Below are 25,631 nucleotides of genomic sequence, written 5' to 3' on the forward strand. Positions count from 1 at the left end.
CATAGTTGAGTTGTACATTTTTCAAAGGAAAGGTTTTTTGGAAAGTTAGGTGGGGGACAGATAGCATAGAGCCTATGAAATAGAAAGAGAAAACATTTCTCAGAGGGTTTCCAGCACCGCTCATGCTGATTAATTGGTATGAGTGTATGTGCAGACGGCTGAGGAGAAAGGCAGCAGGATGGCAGAACTTGATGAACCAAACATCCACTATTACCTCCCCTTTGCTGTGGTTCCATCCAATGTTATTACACGTCAGTTTTCTGTGTAGATTTCCCAAAATGTAGAGAATGGGCTTACCAGTGTACATAAATATCCTGGCCTTTCCTGACTTAATATTTCTATTAAATACATATTAACTAAATGAAATATACATCAGCATTATATATTAATATAACATTACTATATTAAATGTGTAATATTTCCAATGTAATATTTTCCCACTAGTTTATTTCTAATTTATTTATTTATTTTTTTATGTGGTTCTGAAGATGGAACTCAGTGCCTCACACATGCTAGGCAAGCGCTCTACCACTGAACTATAACCCCAGCGCTCAATAGTTTATTTCTTAAGGTTTGACAGACACACATTTGAAAAGCATGAATTTGCCTCACAGAACCCATTCATCACTGGACAATTTTTAAAAATTTCAGTGTTAATGTGGGTGTCCCACTTTCTCTACTATGTTTTAGTCCTTAGCTGAGCCAACACTACTCTGAGACCCTCCTCATGGGGTCAAGTTGTCCTAGTACATGCAGCAAATTTGGACTAAGTCTTTGTGCTCACACTTGTGGGGTTCATTCAATTGCATGGCACATGAAAGCACCTGTCTGCTCAGGCCTGTGTTGTGATTACCTTTTCCTGCAGACGTTCAATAATAGCAGCTAGATTAGCCTCACGGTTTTCCTTGATTTGTTCCATTTTCAGGATCAGCTTTTCCTCCGCCATCTTGCTGAAGTTGTTGTTCTCCTCCAAAGCCTTCTGAAGGACTTCCCGCTCATGCTCCCTCTTCTCTGCCAATTGTTTCAGCACCTGGGCCTCCTGAGACTGTGGAAGAAAAACACATCCATCTTATAATTACCTGAACACCAATGTGGCAGAGTAATAATGGCCCATGGATTCCAGGAAGTGCTCTTTTCAAATGAATAGCACTTCTAGCATTTTCTATAGAATGTGGTTATTCGGGAAATGTGCTTAGTTCAATTTTCCACTGTGGATATTTTGGACAGACCGTCTTAGAAGAAACAGTATTTAACCCTCATTGAGGAGTGTTTTTTTTTTTTTTTTAAATACGTTTCCGTTAAGCATTTGTGCAACAGGAAATGCCATAATTAATCACTGGATGGCAATGTTCCTTCAGTGCCTGAGAAAAATGGGTGAGGACTGGGGCTATTTTTTTTTTTCCTTTTTCCTGCCCTATTTTTTTTTTTTTTTTGATCAACTGTAGGCTGGGACCTACAATAAGATTTTTTCACCTTTCCTCAATGAAATCAACAAATTACTTTCTATTTTTATTATATGCCTGCCCACTCCCGTCTTTTTACCCATAAGCCAAGTTCCCTTTGGAGACCTGAAAACAGTACAAATTTAATGCTCACTTGGCCAAGAGACAGCAGAAGCTCCTTGTTATGACCCTTTCTTGAACATTCTGAGTATTCATTAAAATCCTGGGCTTGCTCAGTGATTTGAGCAGAAATGTCAGAGTCACATGTGCCTCTGACATCCCCCTTGTTACTTTGTACACTGTAATTCTCCTCCAGCTTCAGGGGTACTTGATAAAAATGCAGGTGCCTGGGCTCCCTCCAGAAATCCTGATTTCAAGGTTCTTTGGTGAGGTCCCAGATATCTACATTTTTGATAAGCAGATCTACTGCAAGGCAGGCCACAGTCTACTTTTTTGAAAAAACACAGTCATGGGCTTTAGAGTCAGGTCTGTGTTTAAGCCTTAGTTCTGTTGGCGACTCTAGATGTGTTATTTTCTCCTTTACACTATGTAACTGAGAGAAGTCTTACCCAATACTGAACTATCCAAGTTTAAGACCAAATTATCGTACACTCATGGTTCCTTGACAGTTACTTAGAACTGATGCTCTGAGGTGAGCCTTCACTGGAGTAACGATAAATGTGAGTATCTAAACAAATGTGGATTAAAAAATTTAAAAAATGGCCTGTTGAATACTGATTACAATCAAAAGTGTTACTAGGAAAAATCCTTAGTTGATGGTAGCGGTTGTGGGGATTTACTGGAGAGATCTTGATGCACAGGCAATATAGTGCCTGGAAAAGAAAAAAAATTCTCTTCAAGTAAAATGTTACAGCAATGGTAAAACCAGACAGCCATACAAGTCTTGGCTCCCATGTTTATTTGGAGGTTCATCAGGAATAGATCTGTGGTCACTGACGGTTAGACAAAATCCTGAGAACTAGTCTTACTTCTTGCTTTAACTTCATAAGGGTCTTACTAGACATTTACTGGACTCCTCACATTCTTTCTTTGATTTAGCTTTCAGAAAAGCTATTATAAAAAAATAATGAGAAAATGATAATACCAAATTACACATTTTCTAGATGATTTATCTTCTTGCCTCTAGAGGGTGGTGTTGTTAAAGCAGCCTATATAGATTATGCTCACTTTAAAAAATTTTTTTTTTGTTGTAGATGGACACAATACCATTTATTTATTTATTTATTTATTTATTTATTTATTTATTTATTTATATGCAGTGCTGAGAATAGAACCCAGTGCCTCACACATGCTAGGCAAGTGTTCTGCCACTGAGCTTCAACTCCAGCATTGCTCATTTACTCTTTTTTACTAGGACTATTGAACTGTGAATTGTTGGGTGTAAGGTGGTAGGGAGGAAGAGGGAGCTAGGGAGCTAGGGAGCGAGGGCAGGAGATAGAGATGGGGGGGGCGGCGAAGGAGAGGGTGAGAGATGTATTGTTATAGGATATCGGGGGGATGTGCTTTTAAAGTGTCTCTCTCTCTGAGAAAAGTCTTAATGAAATTAATTTTTTGGTATATGGATAAGGATAGTATCCATTTCCTAGGGTTATTCATCAGGATCAAATATAATGTTTTCCTTGCATCGCCTGTAGGTCAGTGTTTCTAATACTGCCCTGAGAGGATCCAGCTAGATTTTTCACGGAAAATTGGTTGAAGTGCTGCACAAACGGCAGTCATTACTATTGAAAATAAAACTCAAGTCACATATGATCAGGAGATGAGGGCATAGAAGCTATGAGTATAACTCAGAGCAGTTGTAAACTTTTGGTCATCTCATGTGAGCATGTTGTTCAGACGCCTCAGATTTTTGGATATTTAGTGGATTCAGGGGTCATGGTTAAGGACAGTTCAAGTTCTTCCCTAAAACTCCTTCCTCTCCACCATACTCACGGTCCATGGAATGAGACTGTATTGATAGGAAATCTCACAGTGAAGCGAGCACCACAAAGAGAATAAGAGGAAGCAACTTGGATCTTCCATTTCAGAAAGTTCAATCTAGGTAAACTCCAGGCCAGATAAGAAGGTTGGGTTACCACCAAACAAGGGTGAGCTGTGTCCAAGAACTAGGGACTAGGTCAGAGCTGTAGATTTCTCTTATAATGCACGGGGATGGGGGAGAACCCATGAAAGTTTCCTGGGAAACAAAACCAAACCAAATGAATCAAAATGAAACTCAATGGTCAAAACCCTCCAATGTGGTGCTCTTAAAATTGTTTTTCATCTGAACACACAGTTAGGGAATGTTCTGAGCAACACAATTGCTAAGGCAGGAAGATGGCCAGTTTTCTGCCTAGCAGTTCCCTCCCTGTCCCTCCTCCTCCTCTGGCAGGATCCAGCTGGATTTTTCATGGACATTTGTTCCTTTCTACAGGGGCTCCTGTAGCACACTAAAATTGGGTTCCAACCTGGTGTTCAGAAAACCTGTGCTTGTGTGCTGCTTTGTTGAGTGCGGGGCCCAACTCAGTGCTGTGGACATGGAGTCCCTGACAAGGCAAGGGACATGCACCTGCTGCTCCTCAGGCAGGGTCAGCTCATAGAGAAAGGCACCGCGGATGGACAGTTAGCAGGAGGCCACTGCAACGGCTAAATGTCTCATTTTCAGATGTTCAAATTAAATTGGCACTTAGCTCAGTTGTGTTTTAACTCAGCGTGTATGTTTACATTCTTAATTTCTTTGCAAAAGAGCCGGAATCAGGAGGAGGCAGCAGGGGAGGAAGATTGAGATGACTTTAAAGAGTAATATAGCAACACATACCTTTTTAAGTTTCTGGCCTTGGTGGGACATATTTAGTCTGCATGCACGCATCCTCCCACAGATTTCACTGTGAGTAATGGAGAATTCCCACCCTGGGTATTGTCTATTGCATTTACTGGAGTGCAACACTTGGCTCCCTTGGAAATGCCTGTTCATAGGGTCAGTACTTTTGCAGCTGTTGGGGCTAAACAAGATACACAGCATAAGTGTCAGGGGGCATTTTTCTAAGCACAATTAATAGGGTGAAACAGAAACAGAAAGCAATACAGAGTGTCATCACCTGAGTCTGAGGCTAGTTGACAAACATCTAGGACACAGGGCTGAAAACTTTTGGGGTGCCTTTCTTTATACATTCAAAGCGAATATACCATCTACCAAGGTCTCAACTAATGCCTTTGGAGGATCTATTTAAAATTCAATTCTGTGAAAAAATACAGGATGTGGAGTCCAATATGGTGGAAAGCATTGTTCATTGAGAAAGTACTTCTGGCTTCTTATTTTAGTCCCTACTCACAAGAACTCAATTCTTAGACAAATTCTTCTGTGGAGCTAGTAGCCATGGGGTCCTTTACCTCCGTTCCTAAGATCTCTGTTACTCCACTGATGCAGACAGTCACAACTGTTGCTCTTTCTTACAGCCTAGTTTCCAGCTATTTCTGCCTATAACTTCTCAGCTTTATTCCTGGGAAGAAATTGATTCCCACATGAATAAAGTTTAATGTTCCAATTATACCCTCAGGGAAGAAAATTGGTTCTGATTCCGGTATTGGTATCAATGAGTGAGTAAGAAGTTAGTTGAGAAAAACTGCCTTGAAATATGACATGAAATAAGTGTAAGGCTGGAGAATAAAAATGTGACATACAAAAGTGGTAGCATATCTTTTCATTTTCAGTAGAAGTCAAGTTTACATTACATGTTCAGATAGGTCTTCCTTCTTATTTTATACTTTGGATGGGCAGATTAGCAGAAAGGAATCCTGATCAGGTAGGCTGAGAGATTGGAGACGTGGCATTTGCTAAAAGTGATTAAAAATAAATGGTTCGTGCCAAAAGGCCTTTGTCCTTGGAGGAACATCTCTGAAGACCGTGTACCTAATTGTGAAAGGTTGCTGATATACTGAAATGGAAAATTAGGGCAAGTGGATGATCAGCTGATACAAAGCAAATGTCAAGGCAAAGTACAGAGCTGAGATGTTTGAGGTGGCATCCTGGGAGACTAGGAAAGCTTCTCCATGGGACTATTGTAGAAACGAATGCACATTATTGGTGAACACCTTTTCTAGGCATAAACCTCCTCACGTGGAACTCAGATCTCTGAATAATGACAGGAGAGGCTCATGAAGGGAAAGTAATGAGACAGCTAAGAAGAGTTATTGTACATTCAGGAACACTTTAACGTTTTTCCAAAGAGGTTAATTACCATTTCTTTTATTACCCAGTATAAGAGTTTAATTACTGCACAAATGAAATGGAAGATAAATTTGAGTTAACTGGTATATAAAACTCATTTTACTTTATGTACACATAAGAGATTTAAGGCTACAGTTTAGTTAGCTCTAGTTTTCCATTATTTCTAGAATAAACACATTTCTATCCTTTGTTTTATGGCATCTTTTCATTTGGAAGACTCATTACTTGCTATCCAGGACAATTGATCAGACACTAAACTCCTAGTAGCAAAGTGCCTCTATGCTGGTAGGTTAGATGATGCGTCTGTAGTTACTGGCATTATGGCTAACCAGGAAGAAACATTATTAACCCATTTTAAATCACAAACAATGTCTTGTTTAAATGACAATTGAGTATAATTATGTTCAACAAAAGGGGGCAATGTTCAGAGCTAGAAGCATATTAAGAAATTTGAAATGATTAAACCCCAAAGACCTTTGGAATGAGTCTTTTCCATTCTAACACCCGTGATGGTTTTCACTCCTAAGAAAAGAAATTTGGGGTGCTGTTCGCTGAGAGGACAGGCCCAGCAGGATTCTGCAGCTTGTGTGTCCAACTGGCTTCCTGAATGCTAAACAATGAATAATCCAGCCCTGGATTTCATAATCCAGTGCTGTAAAAACCACCCATCTTGGCAGGGCACAGGGATGCATGTCTGTAATCCCAGTGGCTTGGGAGGCTGAGGCAGGAGGATTGAGAGTTCAAAGCCAGCCTCAGCAAAAGCAAGGCTCAGCAAAAGCAAAAGCAACTCAGTGAGATCCTGTCTCTAGGTAAAATACAAAATAGGGCTGAGGATGTGGATCAGTGGTCTAGTGCCCCTGAGTTTAATCCCTGGTACTCCCTCCAAACAAAACAAACCACCCATCTTTCCCTGAATCCCATCTGAATTGCCATTTACCAAGAGAGATGCCAACAAATGGAAAGGGTGAGTCTACCAGGTTTGGTGAATAATGACCTCACTTTTATGCCATCTCATTAAGAGTAAGCAACACATGTTCTATTTAGGGCTTCAATGACTTTGGGGTTCATCATGCCAGTAATGTCAGTATGTCGATTAAAATCTCACTGCACTGGTTTCAGTAGGGCACATTTTAATTTAATCTGTTTCAGTGTGCAATTTTATCAACATCACTGAGATCCTGTTCATCATTTTTTCATATTAATTTTTTCAAGCCACATTAATTGGACTATTATCTATCAAGCTGCCTATACTTGTATGTGATTTGGTAAGAAATATTTTTTTATATTAAAAATATCTATAAAGTGGATCATATGGTAACGTTTCACTGTGTTAATTAAAACACTTTCCTTTATAAAATCATGAGTTTGTTAGACTGTTACCTCTGTGAGATCTGAAACTAGAAGCATCTTTACAAAATAATAGCTAACCCCTTCACAGTGCTTGTTAACATGTCTTCATGTACAGTAACCTTCTGATTCTCAGAATCACTTCATGAAATGGGACCTACTACAAGTCTCATTTCATACATGGGTAAGAGAAGACTGAGAGATTAGGTGACAAAGCTAATAAGTGGCAGGATAGAATATAACCACACCCATTTCCTTAATCATATATACTTAGCTACCATGGTTTTATTTAGTTAGGTACCGGGGATTGAACCCAGAGGTATTTTACCCAGCCCTTTAATTTTTTTTTTTTTTTAATTTTGAGATAGGGTTTCACTAAGTTGCTTAGGGCCTTGCTAAGTTGCAGAGGCTGGCCTTGAACTTGCAATCCTCCTGCCTCAGCCTCTTGAGTTGCTGGGGTTACAGGTGTATGCTACCATGCCCAGCAGCTACCATGGTTTTAAAAATGCTTTAAACATTGCACTTTGCTGCATCTCAATGATTGCCCAAATTAGAACACCGAAGAAAGGAAAGAGGAATCATAATAATGGTATTGAAAAGGTAGAAAGTTTTCCTAGGTCATTTGGTAGCCTAGCCCTGCTACGTCTTGTTAGATAAGTGTTTGTTGAATGCATAAATAAGTGAATGGGTAAATGGTTCAACATAATCGGTTGCAGTATAGAGACTTTGTTTTCAAGAAGTAGGCTTCAAGATGATTGCATGATATTAACACAGTCTCAGTGGGGGTGAATACTGACTCCCAAAGATAATTACAAAAGGGAGAAAAGCAGGAAAAAGATGTATTATTTTTATAATAAGCTTCTATTAGCCAATCAGTGGAACATTAATTCTGGTTCAAGGGAATCTGAGGGAGTATTGTCCACCTAGTAACCAGATGGTCCCTGCTGCAATAGTGTCCACAGATGGAATGAGGAGTTGGAGAAGCTGCCAAAACATTTAACACAAAGTAGACTTGATCCCACATGGAGACACCACTGTGGCAAGCCTTCTGGCTATGAATCCAGGAAGCCTCTGCCACACAGCTCAGGTCTCCAGTTCCCAGATAGGCTCCCTGAACTCCCAGAATCAGGCTTTATAGATATCAATGGGGATGGTGGTGTGTGTGGATCTCACAAGTGGCTTTGTGTTTAAAAAGTCCTAATGGAAATTATATTTCACATCTATATCCAAGTCTATCTTTTTATAATTACTTTGAGTTAGAACTACATCAATGTAGTGAGAAAATGCTTACTATCTTTGGATAATCAGAAATACGAATTGGCAGGTATAGGTGTCTTTGATTATAACCATGGCAAGAAAATTTACTAAGACTTATTTAAATGTTGTATGAGTTCTAGGAAGACTCTTTAAAAATTTCTAACTCATGGGAAACTTAATGAGTCCAGGGCAACGGGGCTATTGCTGACTACTGGATCCAGGTATGTGCATGTGTAGTTTGGAAAGCCTTTACTGACTCCTCGTGTCTTGTGTAATGCAGCTGAACCCTAACCTCGCATTCAAGGCCCTCCCCAGTCTCACCTCCCAGCTTTCTACTCCCTCCTCAAAGCAACTCATCCAAACTGGGTCACCTAGTGCCCTGAAAACACACTTTCTGCATTGTAAAACCTGCCCTTGATTCTCTTAGTCTAGAACATCTTTCTTTTTTCTCTGTATTTATTGAACACTATTTACTTTTCTAGTCACCGTCCTCTTAGGAACAGATACTTCTTTGAAACGATGCTGCGATTCACATCAAGTAGTGACATGATTTTATTTTCTCCCATGACCTTTATTCCATTTGAAGTCAAAGACCTTCAAATACTAGCTTCTGACCTCAGTTCCTGCTAGGTCTCCCCTTTCACTCGCTGCTTCAGCCTCACTGGTCTTTGTGTTGCTTCTTAAACCCACCCACTATACTCTCACCTCAGGGCCTTTGCACTTGCTACTCTCAAGTGTCCTGCCCCCAGAGAAGATCTGCATGTTTTACCTCCCTCACTGGCTTCATGTTTCTTTTCAAATAGTCTCTTACTAAAGAGACCTTTACTATCTGCACTATATAAATAGCTCCTTTCATTCCTACACTCTGGATTCCCTTTGCCTTGCTTTGTTTTGTACCATCTGACATATTTTATATTAATTTATTAGCTACTTCTCTCTAATCGGAATGTAAGGTTGGTGGGGGTCTTCCTAGCACCTAGAAAATTGTCTGCCAAACAGCAGGTGCTTGATGGATATGGCGATAGAGTGCCTTTCCCCAGATGAGGAATTTCTGGTATGTTTTAGAGTTCACTTAGTGCAATTTCAGATGTCATTTTTATTGACTGTAATTTTGTTTCAGGATGGGAGGATAGAATAGAAAAAAAAATCAAAATAAGTTACATGTTGCCATTTTAACATTTGGCCTAAGGGTTATAATTTATTTATTCACTAAAAGTATTTGTAGCACTGAGTGCCTGTCCTTTCTGCTACTCAGGAGACTGAGGCAGTAGAATTGCAAGTTCAAGGCCAGCTAGGCAACTTAGCAAGGTCCTAAAATTAAAAAGGGCTGGGGATGTAAGCACTTGTCTAGAATGCATGAGGCCCTGGATTCAATCCCTTCACCACAAAGTATTTGCAGTACTAACTATTGTTAGGCACTATTAAACAAAAGATATATATTTCTACCTTTAGGGAGTTTATATTCTAATAGGAGATAAGGGTTTAAATAAAAAATATGCAGATAAACATATTCTTACCAATTATGCTAAGTGCTACTAAGGAAAACCTGGGTAAAATGAAACAGAATAGAAGATGATGAGCCTGGGCTCAGAGAAGTCCCCTCTCCAGTCTAGAATCAACATGCACACAGAAACCATAGGGCCAAGGAAGAAAGTGTGAGATTCAGAGGGTCCTCAACTTCATAACTCAAATATTGAAACCAGAGTACAAAAATTTCCTTTTAACTTTCTGAATTTCTACATCAATGTAATTTTTAGAGAATCAATATTTTTAAAAAGTTAAATCTGAATAAGATTTGGGTAACAATTTGAAAGACTTAGGCTGAAGTTCCCCTATTGTTCACTAGAGGTTTTCTCGGCTAGTCACTGGCAACTGTGCTATCCAGTTCCATGGCTACTGGCCATGGATGGTTTGAAAGATCTTGAAATATGGTCAGTTTGAATTTAACTCCATTGTAAGTGTAAACTACACACTGGATTTCAGAGATTTACTATGAACAAAATAATGTGAAATAATCTCATTAATAATTCTGTATTGATAACATGTTGAAATAATGTTTTGGATATGTTGGGCTCAAATATATTATTAAGAGTAATTTCACACATTTCTTTTTATTCTTTTAAATGTAGCTGCTAGAAAATTTTTGATACATCTATGGCTCACATTATATTTTGAAAGGAATATGTGGTTCTTCATAGCCACATTGATTGATTTTTTTCCATTCCGTTTATATAAAAATAAGCACAATAGGGACTGTGGGGGGGGAATAGAATTACAAATTGTATAGTGTATTAGTGTCTAAGCTAAACAGTTATTCTAATTGTTTTAGTAACACTAAATATTTGCAGATTAAAAATGGAGCACATCAGTAATTTTGCATGCCTAAAATCCATTTTCTATTCTGATGAGAACACCTATTTTTTTTTTGGAGAACCACCCCTTTACCCCAGGGATCTTACCTAAGCTTCCCTGCAGGTCAGCGGTGGGCATGTGATCCAGGTTTGCTAATTAAACTACTGCAATGACTCCTTTAGGGTTGGGCATGCAATCCAAGTAAGGTCATTGAGAGTCAGTTCCAGGACTTTTGTTAGCACTTATTGGGGAAGAAAAACTTTCTTTCTGCTGGAGTTGCTGTTGTAAGAAAAGTAATTTGGCATTGGTATTGACTGAAACTAATTTTTTTTTCCAGTAATGCAACCAATTTGATGCAAGGAGAAATGACAGATATCAAACTGCTTGATTACCTGGATACAGCTGTTTCTGATGCTGTAGCCATTCCTTGACTTTTTAGTAATATATTCACTTTTTGTTTCAGCTAGTTGAATTGGATTTGGGTTATTTGCATATCCTCACTAAGATATTTGCAGAGATATATCTACTTACTGAAGACTCTTTAAAGAGAATTAACAGTACTTCAAATGAGTGCTAATTAAGTCAGTACAATCCAATAGAAGAAAATCAATTGATGAATCGTTAAGCTGGTTCTTTCTGTTAATTAGTTACACTTTCTTCTAATTAAAAGTCTGCCATTAGGACATAATCCACATAATGATTTTGGGATTGAAAGATTTTAACAAATAATATGAAAAATGTGATAGAATACTGCTTTTTAAAAGTGTTCCAAAGAACATATATATTTCTGGCATCATAATGCTGAATGGTTACATTTGTAAATGTTGTTAAGCTATGTGGTCACTTTCCAGTTGAGTTTAAATGTGCATTTAATTGTTTAAATGTGCAATTGTTGATAATTTATTGCTGTCAGGTAGCAGGAGTTTTACCAGAATCATTAATTAGTTACCAGAGGGAGTTTTATGTGACTTATAAATTAACACCCACTTAATTTTGATCATCTCTGTGTTTTTCTTTTTCCACCAATAATTTTCTCCACACCTTGCAGTACCATTGATGTTCTCAACCATGGTGCTGAATTCTGGTTTCTAATTTTAATTTCTGGTCAGTCAATAACTTTGTATTGTGATCTCTGCACATCAACTTATGGCCTGAACATACACCTATGCCCATCTCTATACCTACCACCTGCAGGATGCCAATGTTTGGGTGGGTACTTAAGCTGTCTGAGTGTTCCAGTTGGTTATATCTGTTGGTAGCAAAGTTTTAGTGAACTGTAATTGAATAATTTAGTAGCTTTACTATGAGAAAAAAGCTATGAAAAAAACAACAACAAAAAGATAATGATTTTTTAAAAATGGCAATCTCTGTAGATATCCTTGGGTTAATAGTTCAGTTTCTTCCTATTTAAATCTGTATTCGTATCAGCAGTAATTGATACAATTGCGTGCGTGTGTGTGGAATATTCTTCAGATATTTGGAGAACCTCACTCTTAAGTGAAAATTAGATTATTATGTTATGTATCATGGGAAGACTTTTTTAAGCACAAAGGTTAACATTTTCTCATTCAGAAAATTTACCCTGAGAGCTTCTAATCTTTGGGCCTTTTATTTGATGTCAAACATTTATGTATATATGTGTATATATACATACATATGTATGCACATATACTATACACACCTGTAAGCACACATACACACACATATGTTTGCTCTGTGTTCCTTGTTGGAGAATTTAGTCTAAAGACTAAAAGGATGCTATTTGTTCTCTTAGTAATTATTCAACACAGAAGTGTATAATGTGTTGGCTGACTTTTTGTAGAGAGTGTCTTCATAAAATAAGAAAAGTATTAAAAATGCAGTTTCCACTTTATGTGGAGCATATGTTTAGTGACTACATGAGCCTAAAAATATATTGTGAAAAAGTAACTGGGAAATACAATGTAGGAATGAATTACCTAAGATAATTCAATTTTTGTGTGATCAAGTGTACCTTGATGGGTGAACTACCAAAACCACCTGGCTGGAACAGAGGTATTCAGGCAACTTCTCTAGGCATAGAGCCTCCAGGATGTCTTGGTATCCTCCAATCTTAATATCCTTGATATCTTAATATCTTGGCATCTGAGTACAGAAAATTAAAGATTTGGCAAGAGAAAAGCTCTTTAATATTGTCAGGGACCAATGACAAAATGAGAAAGAAAATAATCCCATCAAGGCTTAGAGATGGGTAGAGGAAGATACCAGAGATCTCAGAGAAGATGTTGGAAGGACTGACTTCAAGGGCAGACAGGGAGACTCTGAGGAGGAAAGGGTCAAGCTCTGGCCCTTAGCCAGAGGTGGCAAACCACATCTGGGCTGGAAAGATCTCAGGGAGAAGAACTGGTAATTAATGGTTTCAAGGAAACCATGCAGGACACTGGGGGTGTGATACAGACCCTGATAGGGAACAATCACCACCTCTGGGCTCCACCCCTGGAGTCACCTAAGGCTGTGCTTTCTCTAGTGCGTTTGCGCTGCTGACTAGAGGAGGGAGGTTGCATAAGAGACATAAGAAAGGCAGCAGGACATTGAAGCTCTTTTAGCCTGCTCGAGATCTCCAGTTTTGGCTAGCCTCAACTCAGTGTTTGTTTAACTGAGGAAGTTATTACCCCAGAAAGCCCGACCCAGTGTCTACTGAAGACCTACACATGTGGAATGACAGGTTCAGGTGTCACTGTCCCCTGAAAACTTTACTTGAAGTGTATGTGTGTGTGTGTGTGTGTGTGTGTGTGTGAGAGAGAGAGAGAGAGAGAGAGAGAGAACTGGAGGAGGAGAAGGAGGGAGGAGAGGGAAGGAGAGAGAGAAGAACTTCAAAACCTATGGAAAATTACCTTTCTTCTTTCCTCTGCAGCCTCCAGTTTTTTCTGGATCTCCTCCAGGGACAGGTCTTTCTTCTTTGGAGAAGCTAAAGTTCGTGGAGCTTCTGAGATAGGAGATGGTGGCTTTAGGATCAGCTCAAAAGCCTGGCCAGAGGCACGTTTGTTGATTTGCTTCACTTCCATATCTAAGAAATGAAAATCAGAGAATATTAAGCAAGTGGAACTTGAAGCCGAGGCTTATTTTAATAATTTGGATTTCAACAATTAAAAGTAGTATATTTTTTTCTAGGAAAAAATAGAAATAAATTGCTGCAAATGATAATTTGCTCTACATTAGTTTGAACGTATAAGACCTCTCTTTAGTAGAACTGTGGGTATATTTTAACAGAATAAATATTTAGCTTTCAAGAACTCAACAATGTCTGCAAGAAGTTGAATAATGTTAGGCATACTTGCAAAAAATAGCCTGGATTTATTTTAGACTGAGGTCTATTTTCCTTTTGGATAAATATGAACTTTGCATGAAAATCAAGTAGCACAGATTGATTGATTGATTGATTTGGAATTACCATGACTGCAGGCACATTTTGGTTAGATGGAGGAGGAAAAGAACACAGTTATTAGATTCTCAGATATAATTATGTGTGTGTCTGTAGGACCCTGCCTGTGTGTGTGTGTGTGTGTGTGTGTGTGTGTGTGTGTGTGTGAGTGTATAAATTACATATTATTGCAGTATTATCATTCCTGTAGCAGGGATTCACAGGAACTTTGTTAGAACCAATATAGGCCCCTAAGCAGTTGGAGTATTTGACAAAGTCAATGCTAATGTGAAAAACATCCTGCTGGTTTCTGACTTGTCCATCTGTATGTTTGCTGCTCCCAGTGATTAAATGTGGGCATCCTTGTCTTCAAGATGATCATAATCTAATGGGGACAATGGACATGAGCCCACTGTAATATCTTCATTCCTATTTTGTTGCTATTTGGAATATCCTCCTTCAGCACAGCTCAGATGCAGTCAGGAGCCAGGGAGAGTCATTGTAGTTGTGGGGGTGAGGGGACAGCATCTCCTTACTAATATGTATACATACATGTGGAATAGCATTCAGACTTTAAAAAGAAGGAAATTCTGCCATTTGCACCAACATGGATGAACCCGGAGGACATTATACCAAGTGAAAAAAGCTTGGCACAGAAAGACAAATACCACACGATCTCACTTGTATGGAATCTGAAAAAAGTGGAACTCATAGAAATAGAGTAGAAATGGTGGTTACCAGAGCCTGAGGGGAGGGGGTGTGGAGATGGGGAGATGTTGGTTGAAGAGTAAGAGATTTCAGTTAGACAAGAAAAATACATTCATGAGGTCTATTGTACAAAATGGTGAAATGAATTGTGTTCTCAAAAATTGCTGAGACAGTAGATTCTAAGTGTTCTCACCAAAAATGATATATGATAAGTAAATGGTATAATAATGTTATTTAGTTTGATTTAGCCATTCTGCAATATATGTATATTTCAAAACATGTTGTACTTCACACTCATATATAATATTTTATTTGTCAATTATAAAAACCCCTGAAGAATGGCTAGCTAATTTTTTTTTTCACCAGTGGCTTATGTGGTAAAGACAAACAGATTATTAGGACTTCAGGTTTTACCCCCAAATAATGTGATTTATAATATAAAATAATATAATTTACAACAAAAAAGAGCAATAGCATGTGCCAGGACACTTACAACTACACAACTCATAACAGTGAAATATAAAGATCTTTTTTCTTTCTTTTAGAAAAACTTCAATGGTCTGTTCTCATTTTTAGCTGTCTTTGTGTTCAGTCCCAGCTGACATCCCTCTGATGTCAGCTTGTCTTTGTTTGCAGCCTGAACCTTTCCCAGATTAGGTGGTTCTCTGTTGTGCATCACCAATCTTCAGGTATAGTTGTCCCTTGGGACTTTTGGGTGATTATTCCAAGATCCCTTGAGGATACCCAAATCTGAGGATGCTCAAGCCCCAGTGTAGTGTTTGCACGTAACCCACTCACATCCTCCTGAACACTAACTGGTTGCAGATTACTTATACTATCAAATCCAAAATAAATGCTCTGCAAATAGTTATCATACTGTATTGCTCAGGGAATAATGGCAAGAAAAAAAGCTCATATGTGTTTAGTACAAACACAGTTTTTTTCTCAAGTATTTTTGATCTTGAGGTTGGTTGAATCTGCTGATTCAAAACCCTGGATATGGAAGGCCTTCAGGAAATTTAAAAATATTTGAGAATAGTTACAATGTCCACTTTCAAGTCTTTTCCCCAGGCTAAACACCCTCTGTGCCCTAGAGTAAAATTGCTCCCTAAACCTCTAATTTAATGATATCCCTTTTAAGTTGTAGCAAAGAGTTGGCCAGGTCTCCAGGCCAGCTCTCACTAGAGCAGAGCAGAGCAGAGAAGCAGCTTCACTTCTAATGTGAAGATGATGCTTCCACTGATATTCTTCTGGGCAGACACAGCGCACAGTGAGGCTGCAGTCAGGTAAACCCCAGGCTGACAGATCCCTAAATGCTAACACATAATCTAGTCATAGCTAGTTCGGCAAGTATATTGGAAATCATGTTTCTTTTTTTGGAATCAGGGATGGAACCCAGGGGCGCTTAACCACTGAGATATATTCCCAACCCTTTCTATTTTTATTTTGAGACAGGGTCTCACTAGATTGCTTATAGCTTTGCTAAATTGCTGAGGTTGGCCTCAAACCTCTGATCCTCCTGCTTCAGCCTCCTGAGGATTACAGGCATGAGCCACCACACCCAGCCACATTTTTTTTTAAAGGTAAAAGTATTTTTAAATTTCCTGAAAGCATTCATGATTATACTTATATTTTAAATGACTCAATAAAAACTATGTAAGCCTACGGAAAAGGGTTACAAGGGAGCATGGGAAAATAGCTTATTTAGTAAGCCGATGGAATTTTAAATAGTTTAGGTTAGACTTTGGAGTCAGAACTTCCTGTATTTGCATTAGTATAGTAAGTGTCTCTTGTAGCTATATGACATGGGAACATTAAGTCCTTTGAGTTTTCATTTCCTTATTAAAAGACAGAGAACAAAAGAGCACTTTTCTCATAAAATTGTTGTAAAGATCAAAAAATAAAAGACACTTAATATAAATCACAGGCCATGGCACTGCCTGTTTATAAAGGTAAACGGTAATAATAATTATTATTGTTAATTCCTGTTAGATTGTCAGATTATCATCAAGATAGAAATACAAGGAGGGTGAGTTAAAAACTTCAGAAATTTGAAATTCCCCACCTACTTTCTTTGCAAAGCAGTGCATGGGTGCTAATGGACTTGGGTCCTTAGTGCTAACTCAACATCTAAGAGCTGGTGATAGGGAAGTTTTGCTTTCTTCTACCCGTCTCCTCCGTCCCTAAGCTGGAAGAAACCACCATGGCCTCCTCTCTCCTATCCACTGTGTTCCACTTCCTGATCATTTGTATACTGGAAGACTCTTCTACTAAGCCCTGAGTCTCTTGAAGGTGGGGACCACTCCATATTAGTCTTCGGACCCTCAGTGACAATATGGAGTTATTAGATTCCCATAGGAAACACTGCTGGATTCCCAGCTGCAGCTACATCTGGCAGATAATAACGATCTGTGTAGTTTATTTGTTGACTGAATGAACGTGTTACAAAGTAGGCATTGGTTCTGCATTCCAGTGAAAATTATGGTTGGAACGCAAGAGCCCTTAATTAGCACTTGCAATGATGGCACCACAACAGAACAACTTGGAGGGAAAATATTTGCCTCTGAATCCTCAAATAGGCTTTAAGGGCATACAAGGGGTTACCGGCTACAAGGTCATTTTGTCTTGTCTTGAATGTCTTTCTTTACACGTGTGGAAAGGAAAAATAATTGTGAGCCTATCAGGTAGCAAACTATGCCTCAGCTATACCTGACATCAAACGTTTTGATGACTGAATTGGATGAAGATAATATTGTTGATAATAACAGTTACCATTGTCAAGTGCTTGAGGGGCCAGGCTTGGTACTGATGTTTGACTTGCATTCAGTCATTTAAACTTCATGGCATCCCTGGGAGGAGATGCTAGTGTTAAATGAAGCCCAGAGAATCTAAGTGTTGGCTTGCCCGAGGCCACGTGGAGAGTGGCAGAGTCAGAAAGGAAACCAAACTAAGCACAATCAATCAAGATAGATCAGACCTAGAAGGTTGTGCTTCAGTGAAGTTGTTATGCCAGCTCTTTGGATGTGGGGGGTTGTCCTTTTAATTCCTCTTTGCCTGGGGCCTCAGTCATAAGTCAGTTTTGTTTTTTTAATTTGCTTACTGTTAATGAACTTGTTGGTATACATATGCAAAATACAGGAACTTCATAAAGAAAAATAGTGATGGTTCTTAATTTTCTCTTGAGCATTCTAAGTATAAAGCATTTTGTTGCAAATTCTGATCTATTCTAATTGCAGCTTAATATATATTACATTATTTGCTAAGAGAAGCCTTAGACATATTGTGCATGTTGATCTACTGGATGTGGTTGCTAATAACAACCCAGTCATGCTTCCTAAGAGACATTAATGTGCTGTTGTTAGCACCAAATTCAAACTGTTTTGAGCAATAGGCAATCAATAAGACCTAATAGCCAGACACAGCAAGTCAATAGCGAGATCTACAAAAATATTGATTTAATTATACCAAGAGCTATGAGAAGGAAGCAAATATAAGCAAGCTTTTGCAAATGATCTTGCTGGCAGGGCATCTCCATTTAGGCACTCACCATCATAAGTGTAGATGTTGATGTTGCGAGGTTCCGGGTAGAAGCAAGAGCAGATCAGTGACAGCATGGACAGCTCCTTCATTTTTTCCTTGTAGGCTGAAAAGAAAGACTCAAGTTAGGATCTTTTGTTTTCTGAATTGCTTCTGAATGCTTGTCTAAACTTGGAGAATAATCGTAAGCCTCCTGCAGAATGAATACCGCCAGGTACACTGCTTTGCTTTCTTTCACAATGAATAAAAATGTCGACAAAGCTCTGAGAAACATATTCCTTATTACAGAGGACATGAATTGCATAGTATTGCAAGTTAGTTAAAAAAGTTAGATAGGATAGGAGGGAGAAATAGGAAAGATATAGAGGAAACAGGCACAATTAGCAGAGACATGCCTGTTCTAGAAAATGTAAGAGCAGGTCTATTGTATCCAAGGAAGATTCAGGAGGGTTCAGCCTGAACCACCACATACTCATTTGGGCACAGTCAGAGAACTCAGTTACTAAGTAGGTACATCCTCGAGGGACTTATTCTTGCTGCTTTCTTTTTATCCTCAAGTACATTTTCTTATCTTTCCCTCTTCTCACAACCACTGGGATTTGTCAAGCAGCTGCAGGACTTCAGGCTCTGCTGTTCCTCCTCCCCCTCTCTATTTCATTTTCTCCTTTCCTGTTGAAGAGGCCTCTTCCTGCCGAGGTAAACTTGGTGAGCATCTCATTACTATTGGTTTTAAACAGAAAGGGATAAGAAAGCAGGACCCTCACCTTTATTGATTATATAATTAATAAAATCAGTAAGTGAAGGAAAAGGAAGAAAAGAGGCATAAGAAAATAAGGCATACACAGAGGCTATGACCGAGCACATGGAACCTAACAGGTAACATTTGCATCTTGACAGGGTCATTTAATCATCACTGTAACCCAAGGGAAAGTGAAGACCTTAGAAAGGAAAGAAATCCTAGAAGATGAGTTTGGACGTTATTGACAGGTGCATCTTTTTTTGTCCACTAAGAAACGGATTCAATAATTAGATGCTTAGGAGCCACAAAATGTTAGAATGAGAAGTTTCTAAGAGAAAATAGGAAACTAAGCCCCAAAGAGGCCAAAGTCCATACATGGACAGTGATGAAGATGGGATCTCTGGATAAAATGCAGTAAATCAATCTATCTCAAGATTGCTGAGAGTTTTCTAGCTTACCTATAAGAGGAGACCCAATAGGCCACAGTTAGGGCTGAGAATGCTGGCATATTGTTGGACCACATACGGAGATCAAATATTTTCAGTTGTGTATAATAATTCAACCTGACACGTTGATAGGACCTACTAAAAGAATCTCTGCTGCTTATTACCTTAAAATAAACGACACAATTTACCATGTGCCATAGAAGTCCTGGCCATTTGCATTCCGAGAAACTTTATTAAATGCCTTTGCAATTTGAGAAGGCTGAGCCATACTTCTTTGTTTTATTTCTTTTTCTTTTTAAATATTTTTTTTTAGTTGTACATAGTACCTTTATTTTATTTATTTATATTTAATGTGGTGCTGAGGATCCAACCCAGTGCCTCGCACGTGCTAGGCAAGTGCTCTACCATTGAGCTCCAGCCCTAGCCCCTGTCTTATGTCTTTATTTGGTTAATATTTGGTTAATGAAATTCCATCCTTTATAAAGACCTAAGCAGATCTTTACTTGAATGTTCAGTGTGAATCACAATTTCTATCAGAAGTTAGCACATTTGGTAGTTTAATACATTTAATTCCATGAGCTGACTGAAAACAATAACATCCAGGCTTTTTTTGGATGGTGGTAACTGTTTTGTAGAAAAATGCAATATGGCATCCAAAAAATTTTTGCAAAATTAAATATACAGTTAGCCATCCGTATCAGTGGGTTTCACATTCATGGATTAAACCAAACATTGTTGGAAAATATTCAAAATAAAAACTGCTTTGGTGCAGGACACATAGACTTTTTTCAGTAATCTGGAGATGATTTAAAATATGTGACAGGACATGTGTAGATTATATGCCAATACGACGCCATTTTAAATAAGGCACATGAGCAACTGCAGATTTTGGTCCTGGAACCAATCTCCATGCATATTGAAGAATGAATATATATTATAGGCATCAACTTCATTAAGAAATAATTTATACATAAAAAGAGAAGATTTTCCAACTCATAAAGTAGTAATGGATTAAATTTGTAGAATTTCTGCTGAATTTAATGAATTTCTACTGAAGAGAATGTTCCTCAACATCTGTCCTTAGTTTCTTGGAAATTAAATTCGTAATGTTCAGTAAGACCATGACTCTAATTATGCTTGAGAAGCTAGGGAAGAAAGGGGAGTGTAAAGACTGTCAGGGACCAACACACACAGAGCCCCAGGCATGATGAATAATCTTGACTGTTTTGGACTGAATGTTTGTATCAATTCCCCCCCTCCATTCACATGTTGAAATTTAATCCCCAACATGATGGCATTTAGAAGCGAGGTCTTACAAAGTAATTAGGTCATCCAGGCAAAGCCCTCTGAAATGGCTCCCTTAAAAAAGGCCAGAGAGCTAGCTCAATCTCTTTCTGCCACGTGAGGATACAAGAAATGGGCACCTGCCTATAATGCCGTTCACTACTCAAAGTGTCCTGGCTCAGCCATTCTGATCATTTTAGCAATAGGAAGTGTCTGAACATGTTGAAAGGAGGAGAGCCCTCACAGGATCCTCTTTTTGGAAAGATTTTTTTCTGACCTTTTTATGCAGGATACACCAGGAGGCACATCAAGAAACAAATGAATATGAGTGGGCAGGGAATACAGTGTGGCTTAGGATGCAAAGGGGAAAGAAGGAAGATGCAGGAGACCTCATAAGAGAAGAGCAGGTAGGAAAGAATGACTGAATTTGGGGATAAGTTTCTGAAAGAGTGAGGAGGGAAGAGTGTGAAAGATCCCTGGAAGTTTTCCAGAGAAAGTGTCCCTAACCTGAGGCTAATTAGATGGTTTGATCTGAGGAAAACAGGATGAGGGCTCCGCAGTGAGATATAAATAATTTGGATATTTTAAAAAACTAGCTACAAAAGAATCTCTGGCAAATGCAAAGGACTATGAGAAATACGCTAATAAGGTTTCACCACTGATATTTCCATGCTTTGAACAATCATTTCTTTACGGGTATATAGAAAACAACACATATTGATCTTCTCACTACATTCCAATACCAAGCAATGTTGAATGTGTTTGCAAGAATGTGGGACGTGATGGGTAATTCCAAACACTTTTTTTAAATGGTTGGTTGCATTTGCTATTAACTATTAATGTTTGAGAGTTAAGTGCATTTCTCTGGTGAATTCGTTTAAAATTCATCCCACATGAAGTATAATGGTTCTGTAGCAATAGTCACTTAACCTAATGATGTGTAAACACTAATTGTACTATTCCGTTCTTCCAAATGGCTACAATGAACCATGAGTTATATAGTAACAGAGACTCTTTATTGAGCACAAACAATATACGAGGGCATTTGCATGCATCTCATTTAATCATCTCCACAATGCTATGAGAAAGGTACTATAATTAGTGTAAATTGACAGATGGGAAAAAAAAAAGACTCAAGAGAGTTTGTTCTATGTGTCTAAAGTCTGATGGATTTCCAAGTGTGATGTTTATTTTGAATGTAGGTCTGTCTGACTCTGACTTGTTTTAATACTCTTCACTTCCCCAATAATTTGCTCAGATGTTTTGCCATTGTCTTCACTGTCTACAATATTTCTAACAAGAATAACATTTTTTATTAATTTTTAAAGTGTCATATTGATTGTTAAGGTAAAGTGTCTTAAGGCTTTTTTCTCTTTCCAGTTTTATTTGGCATTTGCTCCTTAGTTAATTCCCACATATGAGTGGGGATTGACTACATGGCTATTGTACTTTAGTTCCTTGGTATCATGGCAGATTGGTTCTGGGACCACCCTCTCAATGCCAAAATCTGAGGATGCTGAAGTCCTTTATATACAATGGTGAATTAGTAAATGAAATTGATCAAATTATGTTATATGTATGTGCAAATATTCCACAATGAAACCAGCTATTCTGTGTAACTACAATGAACCAGTCTGAATTAAATAATAAAAAATAAAATGATATTGTATTTGACAATAACCTACACACATTTTCCTGAATGCTTTAAATGATCTCTAGATTGCGTATAATACCTAAGCAATACAAATGCAATAAAAATATTTGTTATACTGTATTTTTTAGGAATAATGATAAGGAAAAAGTCTTCAAGTTCAAATTCAGTACAGATGAATGTTTAAAAAATATTTTCAATTCACAGTTGAATCTATGATGCAAGACCCATGGATACAGAGGGCTGGATGTTACATGCTCTATAAAGTTTTTGATATAGGTCATACTGGGTAATATATATTGGTTACAGAGATGGTTAGAAACCTCAGAAATAGTTTTTCAAAATAATATACAGTTTCAATAATCAGCTTTGATTTTGGGACAGTAAAGAGATTTGCTTACTTGGTAAAATAAAAAATAGAAACACACACATGCATTTCCCTAATTCTTTTAAACATGTAAACTCTGAGCTGTTTGCTCACTTTCAAATACATCTCAATTTTATATAGATCTTGTTTTAAGAAGAAAATAATATATATATTAGTCATGACATTATGCTCCATTATTTTTAAAGGCCCAAACAATTAGAAGGAAGTGGCTTAAATTTTTTCAATTTTCCACTTCATTTGGCTGATGTGGGAAGAACCATTCATTTGAGTTCTCATACATATTGTTTTGTTGTTATTTAATTTGTAATTGGTGTACAATCAACATTTTTTCTTGTTATTCATTCTGTGCCACTGTTTGATTCCTTAGTTTTGCCTTATGTTGAGTGGGAAAAATGAGTTAACTGTTTTAGACTTCTTGCTGATAATACTTTGGAAATGTCATTGATACACTAGTTTTGGAGGAAATATCTGAACAGGGTTCTTTGTCCTGACACTTTGGCATTCTGGGAGACCATACGGATGCATTGGAAGACTGCATGGCTGCCCCATGACTTGTGTTTTAGGTGGATGCCACTGAAGAGTCCCTGGGGTCTGTCAGCACATCGCCTTTCCCTTTTCTTTTTACTTTTATTTTGTTCCTTGAGATCACATTAATTAGTCTAAGAGGGAGGTTTTCTTGGCAAGTCTCAAAGAGTCACTTTGGATTCAACTTAAATTTCTTTTGAAACGTCTCTGGGGAGATAGTAAAGGATACAGTCAAATGCTATAAAATGTAGGACGAAGATCTCTTGTGCTTGGTTTTACAGCAATTAGATTTGCACGGCTTCTTATAAAAGGACAAAAGCCCTTTGCTTGAAACTTACTAATTTATGTAAACAATCACAAACCATTTTTTTTTCAAGGAAGAATATTGTCACCCAGGCACTCTGGGGTGATAACTGTGGACCCTACTTCCCTGGCCATCCCCAGCTGGTGCCAAGGATTTCAAAGGTCAACAAACAACGGGAGAAACAACACTCTCTAATAATTGATTCTAAAAGAGCTAGCGCTCTATCCGCTACACTGCTTCTCTTCTTTTTCTGTCCTTTTTCTCTTTTCCCCACTACTTGATTCTTTAACATAGAGAGCAATTAGCTACCTATAGCTCTTTTAGGTATTTTTTTTTCTTTTTTCATTTCTTAAATTTAAGCTTCTGTCTGGTGCTTGTTTTAACTAGATTGTGACCACGCTGTGTCTGTGTTTGGTAGTTTGCCTGCTTTGGAGTCCTAGAACTGAAGGTCAGATGATGATGATGATGATGATGACGACGACGACTCAGGTATGTCATCTTATTTAGAAATATTTTTGGGACTTCCATCACTGTGATATTTTTCTTTAAAGATGAACGTGAATAACATAATTTTATTGAAAATACTACTTACATACTATAGTGGCTCAAATTGGAGCATAAAAATATTTTGGTTGATGAATATGTAACTGAAGATGTAACGTTTAGAAAGAAAAATAAATCACTCAGATTTTTAAAGGCTTATTTTAACATCCCAGAAAAAATCACTGATATGAGGTAATGCTCTAGATATTTCTGCTGTGGTGATGTAATGCTAATTGGTTTAACATAAAATTAGATTCAATCTGCATTCATTCAACACATCTCTCACTACAAGAATTATGGTCTCTTCAGATATCGAAGTTTTGAAAGATTCATATTTTGACCAACCAAAGCATCCCAGTTTTTCTGTAGACTATAGCTATCCAATCAAATAAAAGGACACTGAGCAAGGTTAAAACAGAACAACCCATCACTTGGGTGTTACAGAAACATATGAGGCTCTTAAATTTCAATTCAAAGGATTTTTGGCCTTAGTAAAATGGTGACAAGGCAAAGAAACTGGATGACATGAATCAGTTCCTGTGATCAACACTATAATAAAAGCAGTAAATTGTCCCAACCTGGATCTCACCTTACTCTTGATTCCTTAAAGCTCCTGCTGTGTTTAATGAGAGCTGCAATACATCATGCAGGGTCTTGTCTTTTTTTTTTTTCCTTCCCCTGATGAAAGAAATTCTTATAGTCCTTGATGGAGACTAAACTGTAGTCAGAACTATACTGTAATTTAAAGGAACATTAGTACTTAATCTGCTTCTGTGTCAAGATTTTATCGCCAAGCCTAATTCTGCGTACTGAGGGATTTCTCCCATTCCCAATCCCCTAAATCCTTCTACGTAGCAGTAACAAACCTTGAAGTAATAGCTAGGATGGTTGTGACTTATAATGAGGCAAAGCCAAGATATTAAAACCTGTCTGTTCATCTGGCTACAGAGAAATCGCTCTAAGGGTGACTTTGCTCTTCCTTCTGCAGTTTCCTGAGCCGGAAGGCTCTTGCTGAAGGCTGCTATTGCATTTTCTGGGTTGATCCTCCAAAATGGCTGAACATGGCTCACATTCATAATACAGCAAAACTTGACATTTCTTATGCAGAACAATTGTTGCATCTGTGGAGTCAATATCCAGAGTGGCAAATGTTTTGGTCACCAATAATAAGGACGTTAGTCTCTTGCTCACTTTGTTGTAATAGCTTTTCTCCAGAAAGTAAACCCTAGATTCTACTTCACATGAATTTTAGAATTTGGTGTGACTTCAAGGAAGGCTATATATATAGTAGATACCTATTATGTTCTCAGTGAAAGCAGGAACTTTCAGAGATGGAAAGTGCAAGACTTTTATTACAGTGAAAAAAAAAATCGTAAAATCCAGATGACTTTATCTCAGTTCATGGGCCAGGTGACTTTTTCATTTGAATTAACCAGTGGTTTGAATACTGAAGATACACTTAATGAGTTCAAAGGAACCC

The 25,631-nt window shown here is 38.0% G+C and overlaps 1 protein-coding gene across 1 annotated transcript in view; it reads right to left on the reverse strand.

Annotated features, from left to right (window-relative positions):
* Nucleotides 1-25,631, reverse strand: part of Stmn2 (stathmin 2) — a 53,153-nt gene that overhangs the window by 7,583 nt on the left and 19,939 nt on the right. The window contains exons 2-4 of the mRNA XM_046468234.2: nucleotides 18,282-18,377; nucleotides 13,500-13,672; nucleotides 854-1,045 (exon numbers count right to left, since the gene is read on the reverse strand). Of these exons, the coding sequence (XP_046324190.1) occupies nucleotides 854-1,045; nucleotides 13,500-13,672; nucleotides 18,282-18,377 (461 nt within the window). The remainder of the gene's footprint in view (nucleotides 1-853; nucleotides 1,046-13,499; nucleotides 13,673-18,281; nucleotides 18,378-25,631) is intronic.

Source organism: Marmota monax, unplaced genomic scaffold, assembly GCF_021218885.2.
Source record: "Marmota monax isolate L192 unplaced genomic scaffold, Marmota_monax_Labrador192_F-V1.1 WCK01_AAM20220418_F8-fsc00115, whole genome shotgun sequence".
NCBI lineage: Eukaryota > Metazoa > Chordata > Mammalia > Rodentia > Sciuridae > Marmota > Marmota monax.